General features: G+C 39.4%; 1 protein-coding gene across 1 annotated transcript in view; it reads right to left on the reverse strand.

Moving 5' to 3' along the window:
- nell2a (neural EGFL like 2a) overlaps positions 1–13,446 on the reverse strand; it is a gene marked incomplete at its 5' end in the record, with an annotated part of 291,752 nt that overhangs the window by 149,802 nt on the left and 128,504 nt on the right. The window contains 2 exon segments of the mRNA XM_037683642.1: positions 5,664–5,755; positions 10,690–10,792. Coding sequence (XP_037539570.1) covers positions 5,664–5,755; positions 10,690–10,792 — 195 coding nt within the window.

Here is a 13,446-nt window from a genome sequence, read left to right on the forward strand (position 1 = left end):
TTTTTGTTGTTATATACCTGGATGACTGAGAAAACAAACTTTGTGTTGTTTCTCAAGTGTTTTCCTAAAAAGGGAAAGGACTGATAAAAGTGTTATACAACCCTCTGATGTCAATGAAAGGTATAAATAAGAACAGAACTATGTTGAGACAGGGGTTCTGTCTTTTGAGGTCTTGAAGTATTTGTAGCTGTTCCACCTTAGAGGTAAAGCATCAACTAAAACCCCCATTTTGCTGTCAAACAGAACCAAGGTGTCTACTATTTTATTTAATGAATCCAAAAGTATTTAATGTAGTAGCCACTACAGTGGAAAGAATACTTCTCAGACATTCTCAATCTCACAAGCATGTCTTCCATGGAGGAAGCTGAGTCGGGGGACTTTGGGGTTGATCTGTTCATAACCTTGGCTCAGGTTGCCAAGGTAGTTAAAGAGCTCTGAGGCGGCAGGGCTCAGGGAGTGGATGAAATTCACTCTGATTTACTTAAGGCTCTGGATGTTGTGGGGCTGTCTTGGCTGACGCCTTTGCAACGTTATGTGGACATCGGGGGGCAGTGTCACTGGATTGGCAGACTGGAGTGGTGGTTCCCCTCTTCAAAAATGGTGGACCAGAGGGTGTGCTCCAATTATAGGGGCATCATTCTCCTTAGCCTCCCTGGTTAAGGTCTATTCAGGGGCACTGGAGAAACGAATCTGATCGTTGGTCGAACCTCAAATCCAGGAGGAACAATGTGGGTTCCTTCCTGGCCGTGGAACACTGGATCAGCTCTTTACACTCACTAGGGTCCTTGAGGGGTCATGGGAGTTCGCCCATCCAGTCCAGTCTACATGTGTTTTGTGGACTAGGAGATGGTATTCGACCGTGTTCCTCAGGGGACACTGGGGGGGGGGGGGGGGGGGGGGCGGGGGGGGGGGGGGGGGGGGCCTCTGTGAGTATGGGATTGGAGACCCGTTGTTACAGGCATTTCGGTCCCTATACAAGTGGAGAGTTTGGCTCGCTTTGCCGACAGTAAGTCGGACCCCTTCAGGAAGGTGGGAGTTGGACTTCGCCAGGGCTGCCCATTGTCACAGATTCTGTTCATAACTTTTATGGACAGAATTTCTTGGTGCGGACAATTGATGGAGGGTTTCCGGTTTGGTGGCCTCAGGATTCCATCTCTTCTCTTTGCAGATGATGTGGTCCTGTTGGTGTCATCGTGCCGGGATCTTCAGCTCTCACTGGAGCGGTTTGCAGCCGAGTGTGAAGCAGCTGGGATGAGAATCAGCACCTCCAAATCTGAGGTCATGGTCCTCAACCGGAAAAGGGTGGATTGCTCTCTTCAGGTCGAGGGTGAGGTTCTGCCTCAAGTGGAGGAGTTCAAGTTTCTCGGGATTTTGTTCACGAGTGAGGGAAGAATGGATTGTGAGATTGACAGACAGATTGGTGCAGCATCTGCAGTATTGCAGACTCTGTACCGGTCGATTGTGGTGAAGAGAGAGCTGAGCTGTAAGACAAAGCTCTCTGTTTGCCGGTCAGTCTACGTTCCTACTCTCACCTATGGTCATGAGCTCTGGGTAGTGACCGAAAGAGTACAGGATACAGGCGGTTGAAATGAGTTTTCTCCACAGGGTAGCTGGACTCTCCCTTAGAGATATGGTGAGAAGTTCAGCTATCCGGGAGAGACTCGGAGTAGAACCGCTACTCCTTCACGTCAAGAGGAGCCAGTTGAGGTGGTTCTTGCATCTGGTAAGGATGCTCCCTGGGCACCTCCCTAGGGAGACCCTAGAAGACCCAGGACAGGCTGGTGAGACTATGTTTCTTCAGGCAAACCGAGAAGGGGCATGCAAAAGACACCATCTTAGCACCAACATAACTGGTTTGTTCCACTTTGGAGTAAGTTGTTTGGGGGAAGAATCAGTTAGTTTCAGCAAAAAAAAGAAACTGTCCAGATGACCTGACTGAAAATTGTTGGAATAAATGTTAACAATCACCGGATATTTTTAGTTTTATAATTTAATGCCTAATGGCCAGAAAAGCCTCCTCTAACAAACGTAACGTGGCCCATGGGCCACCAGTTTATAATGGCAATTATAGAAGCTTTTGCAGCTCTGGACACGTTTAATTTAGTGAATGAAGGGGCAGAAATGGCTCTTTTGATCATAAAGGTTGCAGACCCCTGATCTAGAGTCTAATGTTCTGAAGCACGTGCCAAACCCAAGGCCCGTGGGCCAAATCTGGCCCTTGTTAACAACTTATTTGGTCCCCCAAGATATTTCAAATGTAAAACATTTTCTATCTCTTCTCATTTTGTTTTAAAAATCTAATAAATGCTTTATTTAGTGCAAATTTCTCATGACAGCTGGCTAACTTTTAAGCCAGAATATAATAATAACTGGCTGTGATTATCGCACCCACCACTGCACCCTGTACTCACTGGTTAACTGGACATCATTAACTTCACGCAGACTCTCCCACTGGCACATTTTCATCTTTAAATCACTTCTTGGTCTGCTGCCTTCATACATCTCCTCCTACATGTCTCTGCGTGAGTGCAGCTATGGCGTGCGCTCTCAGGACATTATTACCTGCAGTGTTCCCTCAATGAGGACTGAACTAGGCAAAAGGGCCTTCTCCTACTCTGCTCCTGTTTCCTGGAATACCTTACAAAAACAATTGAAGCTCTCGACCTTGACCTCTCTAAGTGGCTTTAAGAATCTGTTGGACTCCTGGCAGGGACCAACGCAGACATGTTCCTGTTTTTAGTTTTCTACATTCGCCTTAGAATCTAGCTGTTTATTTGTTACCTTTTTCTTTTAGCCATCCTATTTGTAAAAAAAAAAACTAACAAAAAAAAACCTGCAGTATGACTTTTTATAACTGTTTATTGTTGTCGCTGTTGTCCATTGTTGTCATTTTTTTTTGTTGAAATCAGGTCTCTCTTGTAAATGAGTCCTCGAGTCTCAATGGGATTACCTGTCTAAATAAAGGTTGAATGAATGGTTGGAGTTTTCATAAACCTTGGATTTTTTATGTGGAAAGAGCAGAACGTAAAATGAGAACCATCAAACTCTTGTTGATGAACCTGCAACAAAGAAAATATGTCAGATATTGCCTGAAATTGGCCTGTAGCTTCGAACATATTTAAAAAATTGGTCCCCGTAGTAACTGAGTTTGACACCCTGAAATGAGCATGACTGGATAGAATTTTGGAGAAACTTTCCCTAAAGGTGTGCAAACAATGTCTTCGTCGTCTATTTGCATCATCCAGAATGTGCAGTCCCCCCACCAATCCACCCCTTTCAGCCAGCAGGCAGACCGAAGATCAGAGGCGAGACAAGCAGCTGTCAGGGGAAGCCTGCAGAAGTTTGCAGCAGCAGAATGACTGACAGCACTCCCCGTCCTCATTTCTTTGATCTGCCTGGGACTGCCAGTCAGTTACCTGGGACTCCAGATGGGCCAGGTGTAGCAAGCAGGCCAAGCAGCTGTCTGAAGCTGCTGATTTGAATGGCATCAGAATTCACGGATTAGTTGATTGTTGTGACAGAGTTGGGTGATTTAAAACTTCAAATCTCTTTTCTGTGATTGATTGAGCCCGCCTGGTGTAATGTCATCAAGTGAATTACTCCCAAATGTGAGTTAGGCGCCCATCTGGTGCAACAGGCAGACAAAAGCAAATACTGTGAATAATTAGCAAATGAACCTAATTTGAGTCTACGTTTTATCTGGTGATTGGTGCTGAAAAATGGCTGCAGTCTGCTCTCACTGACAGATGCACTGCTTTGGTTTCCAAATTTAAACTCAAGCAGCAGGACTTAGTCAGTTTTGTTATCTGAATAAAAGCCTCCTTTGTGCTGTAAGATACCGCCCAACTAAATTTGATTCTTATTTCTCTGAGTAATGATGTATTTTTTGTTTTTATGGAACACTCAGTGAAGGTTAGATGGTATCACAACATTGCTATAACAGTCAAACAGGACAAAAAACTTATAGCATGTGTGTACCCAGATATTTAATAAACATTGTGGACTTTTAATAGCTGCATATAACAGAGCCTATTTATGAACAATAAAGATGCATTTGTAACTCTGTACCTTCAGTAAAAAGCAAAAACTGTCTCCTGATTTTTCCATTTATCCAAAAGGGAATTACAAATATCAAAGTCAGAAAAATTCACTTGAGCGTTGCTGAAAACATCTTAATTCCAAGTTGATAAATCAGATTTCTCAACAACAAAATCTGACATGGCTGCTATGTTCATATTAAGTTACGATGGCTGTGACAAAAAAGAAAAAAAAAGTGTTTATTTTAGCTTGTACAGCATTAAATCAGCCACACACTGCTAGTAAGCATATTGTTACAACGTTGGAAAAGGAAAATGCAGACCAGTATGTTCATCTTGTCTTGTATTGCTAACATCAGTTAGCCACTGAGCACACCCATAACAGTAGTTATCTGATTTGCAGCTGGAACATGAATAAATGGATAATTTGAATCTTTTGAAGTAGAGTTTCTGTTCAAAGATTGTTAATATTTATTATTTAGGTTGAAGTAAATGGCTCAATTTTGAAAAATAAAGTTGAGAGGCACGTAACCAAAGACAAGCGTGTTAGAGGATTGAGGATAATTTATTAATGTTGATTTGTTTTACAGATCAGTTAAAATAAACTTACCATACTCTGTTCAGCAAAATACTCTACACAGTATTGATAGCTGCTTCATCTGTGCTGCAAGTGAAAGTGAAACTTAAGTGAACGGCCATGACTTAAAAGTGGTCTTCATGCGCCCTCTACTGGATATATTGTACAATCACGACTGGTTCCAGCATTTTAGGGGTGAAAATTAGAAGTGTTTATATCAGTGCATAATGGGACAGTTATCACCCATACTGATATGTTCACAAACATCTATAGTGGCCTAAAATATGGGCCCTACTGATATATCAGTCAGGCTCCTAGCATCTAACACCTAGCCAAAGTCAGCCAAAAATGATAAAGCTTGTTCTAAACAACTGCAATCTTAAAAATGTCAAAGTCATTTAATACAAACTATTTTATAACATTTCCATAACTGTCAGTTTCACATTACTAAAGCAAACACTTTATGACACTCCTGTGTTCCAGGCTGCATCAGAAGTGCTACAGCTAACTGATGCTGCTATTTGTATTTGAAAATAACTTCCAAGTTTTATGGAAACAATCATTCGACAAGTTTCTTTAAACTGGGTGTGATGTTGTTTCCCAGAGCTGAATTTAGAAATCACAGCTCAGTGGACTGCAGAATAAACTCTGTTGAAGAAAAATGTTGATGTTTATTAAGAAACATTTTGTGGTGAAACCACTTTATTTAAATACCTGCTCACCTTTGTAGGATATAAACCAGTACAGCTATTCAAGCTTTCTTAGAGCTGAATGCTGCAGAGGAAACGTTATTAAAGACATTTGTTCTGAGAAAAACCAACAACTTTAGGGTCAAGTGGACAAATGAGCTCATTAAGTCTTAGCTGGACCCATGCCGTCATGGAATGAGTATTTAATGAAATAACCTACAGCACACCGTCACAAGGACGTTATTAACGTTGAAGTATTAGCATTAAAGTAAGATCTTTTCTGGACAGAATTTTAAAAAACGTACTTTAAAAAATCATTTTCAGCAAAATGTCCTGTTCTGTGAGTGTTGGTCGACTTACCCTGCATTCAAAGAGCAAACACCTGCCAGAGGAGTCACGCACAGCCTTCTGATCTCCTTCCACCAAGTCTCTTCCACCAAACAAACAGACGGCTGGAAGCACAAAGAGTACACACACACACACACACACACACACACACACACAGGGAGAAATAAATGTATTAAAACATGTAAAATGCCTGCACGTTACTTGTTTTAGGTTCCCTCTTATCTACTGTTTTAATCAGAACAATGCAGGTCAACTAAATGTGTGCTAATATAAAATATGGAGCTTTTTGTTTATATTTTATCATTATTTCAGATTTACCATTTTTAATTTTAATAAAGACAACAACAAAAAATGCACAGAAAATGCATGGCATGTTGACATTATGAAGATCTTGTTTTATGAATGTTTTATCATTTTCAAACCAGATACTTTAATGCTTACAGCATTTAACCAGTTTAGACCTACAGTATGTGTGTGGGGGGAGGGGTGTTCATATTGTTAAATCTGCCACAATCATTAGCCATTTTGGTTTTTTCATACAAGTCAAAAAGACAAAAATAAACACTAAAGTTGAAATCATGTAATTTGTTTGCAAATGTCTTAAATTACAAACTTTTGCCAATAGATATTTGAAGTTGTCACATCAAGCTAGAAGAAGTGTAATAGTCGATGAACTGTTTCATACGGTGGCCCTGAGTTGTAAATGAACATTTAATAAAAACAGAATTACAGTATATTAATTCCTAATAGATATTTCATAACATAATGGAACAGTCTCTGTTTGTCAGCAACATATCTCATAAACAAAAGAAAGGATTTAAATAAAAAATTGTAAAAAGTAATCCGTGAATTCAGATCTGATTAATTGATCCACATTTAAATCAATCCATTTCAAGACGGGCTTTAAATCTAATCAACTTTAAGAAATATGAAAATGGCAATAATGCAATGGATTTCTTTATTTTACAAATTTTGAGCTCAAATAAATTTAGTAGCAGCTTAGAGTCATCCTAACACAAACACTGCTAACTAACTGAGTGAAATCCTCTGATAATGAATGTGATAATAACATCATTTTTGAAGGTTTTCTGTAAAAAGCAAAGTGTAATTTTTTAAAATATAAGCCACTGTTGTTTAAATAAAATCATCACTTTAACTCTAGTCATGTTATCTTAACATTCGACCCAATCATGATTTTAACAGCTACATCAGACATGCATTGCATCTTTATCTGCAGCTTTTTGGGGCCTCAGGTAAATGAGAGTTAAACCAAATCCAGCAGTCAGACCCAGTTAGCTTCTGCAAGACAAAAGGGGACGACATCATTAACAAGCAGAGGAAGCACTGCTGAAAGCTGCAGAGAGAAGCAACTGTTCTGCGTAATTGGAAGGGTTGCAGGTGAAGTGTTCAGACATATTCATGTAGACAAAATAAAAAAAGGAATGTTTGATGAGCAGTTGGGGTCAAACAGACTCGGAGTGATGCGAGCGGCAGGGATGATTGACACAGCAGGTCAGACACTATCACAAAGCGGTGTATCATGAAAGACGACGACTTCTGAAACATTCATTTGACATTCTACTTGAGAGAAATTTTAATATAAATAAATAAAACAACTCCTCCCAGCACGCCTCCCCGCTGTGAGATAAGGTTTTAATTCGGCGAGCGCATCGTGTCTTTGTAGAGGAGAAATTTGTGGCACTCTTCTCTTAAAAACCGCAGTGTGCGTAATTAGCTGCATGTTTGCCCACCTCGCAGAGATAAGTGAGCTCGGGGGGACTGACTCGAAGCAGGTTACCTGCGTCGTGTTTATATTTGCAAAGCACAGCTGCAGATGGAGTTATGTTTAAAACCCCACCCGACCCGTGCAAATGATGCTGACGCAGGATGATTAGAATCCACGACTAATGGTTCATCTGCTGACGAAGAGCCGAATCCCATCCATGTTTGAAAAGCAGCAGATCAACAGCTGAAGTGTGTGGGCGTTTGTGATGAGTGGGTTCTCAACGCTTGTGCAAAATGCAGGTTCAAACAGGAAAAGAAAGACAAACATAGACTCTGCTACACTATTTATTATTTCTGTAATCTTAAATATAGTGCTTTACTTGAGTATATAAATATAAAAGCACAAAGAAATAAGGAAGTCAAACTCACCTCCAAACTTTTATGCCAGAGATTTAAACTTAAATCATTTTGTTTGAATTTTTGATACACTTGAATTGATACGTATATTGTATATTAATGTATTTTATTGGTTGTATTGTTTTATTTTTGTATAACAGGTGTCTCTTGCAAATGAGAAAATTGTGTTTCAATGAGACTAACGTACAAATAATGGAAATGATGATCGTATGTTGAGAAATAATGAGATTATAAATATTTTGGTCAAACCTAAAAATAGATGCATTAGTCACAATCTCATCATGTGACATATTGTGTGATTAGTGAGTGCTTGGATTATGTGTTGTGAATGACTGTCAGCTACTACCACACATAAGTTCTGCTCAATACTTGTAAAATTTACTGCAGTATATCCATTTTAATATAAGCTAAAGGTGATAAGCCATGACGACCAGCCACATATTAAGTATTTGTAGCTATAACGACAATATTTACTTTCTGATAGTCTTGAAATCTTTCTTGTGGTTCATATGATATTTTGCTAACAGAAAAACAAGTTTGACTCCAATGGCACAATTTTAGGCACTGGATGTTGCACAATCTCCTCCACTTAAAATAAAATAAGTGTTGAGGACAATACTCTGCAACAAAATATTTGCACAATTTATGTAGAGTTGGCGGCAGCACGGTGGCGCAACTGGTAGAGCTGCTGCCTCTCAGCACAGGTCCCTGGTTCAAATCCCGGTCCAGGGGCCTTTCTGGGTGAAGTTTGCATGTTCTCTCCGTGCATGCGTGTGTTTTCTCCGGGTGCTCCGGTTTCCTCCCACAGACCAAAAACATGCATGTTAGACTGATTGGTAACTCTAAATTGTCTCTAGGTGTGAGTGAGAGAGTGAATGGTTGTTTGTCTCGTTTGTCTCCATGTGTCCCTGTGATGGACTGGAGACCTGTCCAGGGTGTCCCCCGCCTCTTGCACAGTGATTGCTGGACATGGGCACCAGTGACCCCCGTGACCCAAAATGGAATAAGCGGGTAAAGATAATGGATGGATGGATGTAGAGTTGACCACTTTATGGCCATTTTTGTGCTTTAAAAAATTAGATGGCTGTGGCAGCCATCTTGAACTGGGTTGACTCCAACAGCCAATAATTTGCAGATATTCATCTATGGATTATTTTTCTGAGAGGTTCATTATAATCCATCAAGTAGTTAATAAGAACAAAGTTCATTCCAAAAGGTAACGGTAAAGTTTTATAAACAAATATTGAACAATCAAAAAGCACTCAAAGTACAAGTTGAAGACGAGTCCCAGCTGCTAAAAGACCTCATTTCTATTCAGTTCAATTCAATAAAAAAAAAAAATAACGTAATTAATCCCAGAGAGAAATTTGAAGCTAATATTTGTCAAATTGACTGAAATAAAAGCACTTTGTGTTTGAAGACAACAAAGTCCATGCTTAATAATCCAGGTATACAATCCAACATTTTTCAGTCAGGTCATCTGGACAGTTTCTTTTTTTTTTGTGCTGAAACGTTTCGCCTTCGATCTGGAAGGCTTCATCATCGGAAGGCTTGATGAAGCGTTCCAGATCGAAGGCGAAACGTTTCAGCACAACAACAAAAAAGAAACTGTCCAGATGACCTGACTGAAAAATGTTGGTTTGTGTTTGAAGGTTCACATAGCGGTGGCAGCCTTCTCAAATCGAGTCCAAAAGTTAATCATTTGTAGATGTACCAATGATCACTTTCTGACAGTTTCACCAAAATATGTCCAGTGATTCATAAGATATTTTGCTAACAGTAGAGTCAAATGAGCACACAGACAGGCCAAAACATCATTACTGCCTCCGGAGGTGAAGGGGACGAGGACCTCTGAATAATAATCTTCTTTTTCTGCTTTTCAAAACCATCCATCCATTATCTTTACTCACTTCTTCCTTTTCGGATCGCGGGGGTCACTGGTGTCCATGTCCAGCCATCACAGGGACACCCTGGACATGTCTCCAGTCCATCACAGGGACACACAGAGACAAACAATCATTCACTCTCTCGCTCACACCTACAGACAATTTAGAGTTACCAATCAGTTTAACATACACGTTTTTGGTCTGTGGGAGGAAACCGGAGTACTCGGAGAAACCCCACACATGCACAGAGAGAACATGCAGACTCCACCCAGAAGGGTCCTCGGACCGGGATTCGATCCATTGACCTTCTGACTGACAGGCAACAGCTCTGCCAGCTGAGCCACATATATCTTTTTTTAAAGTTTCATTAGGACGAATAATTAAAGAATGACGAGGTGAGGAAGGATCTACTGAGAGCAGGATTGAGAACGAGATGCTGTGTGCTGCTGTGAAGAGGCTAATAAGAGTTCATCTCGTAGCTCAAAGTCTTTTGGAAAAGAAGAAAAAGGCGGACCCTCTTTGTAGCAATATGATGAAACAGAATTATTTATGCCTCCAGCCAGAACCCATGAGTGCTAAAAATTAAAAATGGACATTTTTGAAGATGGTGCAAGCGTCAGTTTAAGCCTTTTAGCATTTTTCCCTCTTTACTTCTCTCACAGCCTCCACACCATTAATAGGAAGTACTTTACATCACAGGCAGAGATCCCAGATTTACTGGCTCATACGAGTGTGACTGATGACCATCTGTGTTTTGAAGCTAACTTGTGAATAATTGATTGGTCCATGTATATGCAAAAGGATGGACTCGTCTCAAGGGACATGTTAGGAGGTAGCTTAGCAACACAGCAGAGCACTGGTCAATTGTCAGGCAGACCTTGTGGAGGCGTGCGAGCTCTCGATCTGCCGGTGAAGGTTTGTTTCCCTCTAATCTGCGCGTGTGTGTTTGTGAAACTGTGTGTGATTTCATAAGAGTGGGAAGATGTTGAGGTTAAGAGTACTCCACTCACGCAGGCACTCCTTGCAGCAGGCACCCTTTACGTAGGCCGGCGCTGTGCCTGCTGGGCACTGAGGGGGAGGGCAGGAGATGGCGTCACACTGCACCGTGCCGTTCTGCCGGGGAACACAGAATCACACCGTTTATGTTACAAGAACCCATCTGACACAACACAAGTCGAGGATTAGTTCTGAGCTGCTGAAAGTTATTAACAACGAATATCTTACCTGTTGTACATAGCTTTTTGAATGATTTGAGTTTGGGGAAATATAATTTTATTCTGGATTGAGTGATTAGCTAATGGCTAGCAGTGGGGATCATTGACATCTTTAAACAACTCCAACCTCTAAAGATTCCCACGGGTTTCATGAAACTGAGTTTTATCAGCCTTTAGATTACTGTCAATTTTAAATTACACTCTTATTTTACATAGAATTTAAAAGGTATTTGCAAACCCACATAGCAGCAGCTAGCTGTAGCACTTCATCCAGCAAGATATATTCTGACATGTCTGCCAAAATAACAACGTAATGTATAACTGAAGGCAAAGTAAATGTTTATGAACGAACCAACTTAAAGTTTTTAACACTAAAGTTATTGCACAATGTTACTGCACCAGTACCAGCACCAGTCTGCTCATAAAGCATCACTTCCATAAAACCTAAACAACAATGTTCTTCACTCGAATTATTATTTCTGGAAACATACTTTGTAGACTCATCTGATTATATAAAGTAGTCTGGTACAGGAATGTGCCACATTATTTTGAGAACATTTTCATTTGTGTGTGTGTGTGGGGGGGGGGGGGGGTAGTTTTAGTTCAATTTTGCATCAAATTGACCTTTATTCTAACAATTACACTGAAAAAGGTGCATATTTGAATCACCTAAATAAAAATATAATTGCATAATAAACAATTGAATGATGTTTATTTTTGTTGGTTTTATGTAAACGTAGATTGTGTAAAATAACTCATTATTAATAATAACTACAACAACAATAATAATAATAACAATAATAATGTTTTTATGCTGGATGCCCTTCCTGATCCAACCTACATAACAACAACAACATCAACAACAACAACAACAACAACAACAACAACAATAATAATAATAATAATAATAATAATAATAATAACAATAATAATATTGTTTTATGCTGGATGCCCTTCCTGGCCCAACCTACATAATAGCAACAACAACAGCAACAATAAAAGTCAAGTCAAGTCATATTTATTTATAGAGCACAATTAAAAAAATAAAATAATAATAATAATAATAATAATAATAATGTTTTTATGCTGGATGTCCTTCCTGACCCAAACTAATAATAATAATAATAATAATCACATTTCCACTTCATACCTCAGAATAATATTGATTTATTTCAGAATAGAGTATTTGCAGTATTTTGTAACTGGATAAAAATAATCTTTTATTTACTCAGTTTCTTTACTACTGTTGTTTCCACACTTCATTGAACTGGTTGAACCCATTTTAAATTACCTGACCGAACAAACGTTTTCAGATTTAGTACATAAATCTTACTGTCTCTGTTAAACATGTTCATATTCATTCAGTACATGTGACACATATGGGACCTGTTAATACAACAAGACTTTATTTTAATTTATTAAAATCTTCAGCTCACGCAGTGTCAATATTCAAACAAATAAACCGATAAAAGAGAAGCATTAAACATGCCCAGATTTGCTAAATTGATGCAACAATTACATCACTTTAAAATAAAAGCCATAAAACTTGTGCAACATGTTTTAAAATGTGTATGTTTATTCAATAAGTAGTTTGTAGTTTTTTAAGAATTTTTTTTTTTTTTTTTTTGTAAAAATGCAAACAAAACCATAATTTACTGATACAGTACCAGTAATTTGGATAAAGTGATACACAGAAATTCACAGGATTCATACTAAAGTCTGTCTCACTACTTCCTGTCGGGCGGCCATGCTTGTGATTAACATCATTTTCACGGATGAAAGCTCGGCGACAGCAACATCTATGAGTCTGATCCTCATAATTGATAACATCTTAATGCATCACCTTTGAATTTTAAAGGTCACAGCTAATTGCCACCCATAAGGTAAGGAGCATATCCATCTAATTCCTTAATTGCGACACCAGGAATGGCAAAACGGTGCTCCGGAAGAATGAAGCCATTTCATTGGATGAGTGGGTGAACAAATCCCTGATGATAATTATCATCTGTCAGGAGCAATTAGGTGCAGCGCATTAAAACATACGTGGTAATCTTCTTGTTTTTTTTTTGGTATGTTGGGTAGTGGTGCGCAGAGACATCTCACTGGTTGGTTTAAACAGTTCAGCAGCGCTGGGTAAACTGACTGACAAAGAATAAAATTGGCTCGTTGATGTGGAACTAAAAGATTTTCAGTTGCTTCATATTTGGTGCAATTATTCATGTTTTTTTGTCAAAAATAAAAAAATAAGCAACCCTTGAGATAATGAGGCATTACTAAGCACTGCTGTTAATGTGTCTAATCTCAAGTGTGTGTGTGTGTGTGTGGGGGGGGGGGGGTCGAGAAATTCTCCAAATGTATCAAAATTAAGACAATCCACGTCCAAACATTCACCCAGAGGCCGCCACACACATGCAGACATGTTAAGCTATGCAGACAAACTCCAGCGATCATGATTAATAAAACATGTTCACTGACACAAGAACAGAGCCCCCCACCCCCCAACACGCACACACACACACACACACACACACACACACACACACACACACACAC

This window comes from Nematolebias whitei, chromosome 10 (genome assembly GCF_014905685.2).
Source record: "Nematolebias whitei isolate Nwh7 chromosome 10, NemWhi1, whole genome shotgun sequence".
Classification (NCBI taxonomy): domain Eukaryota; kingdom Metazoa; phylum Chordata; class Actinopteri; order Cyprinodontiformes; family Rivulidae; genus Nematolebias; species Nematolebias whitei.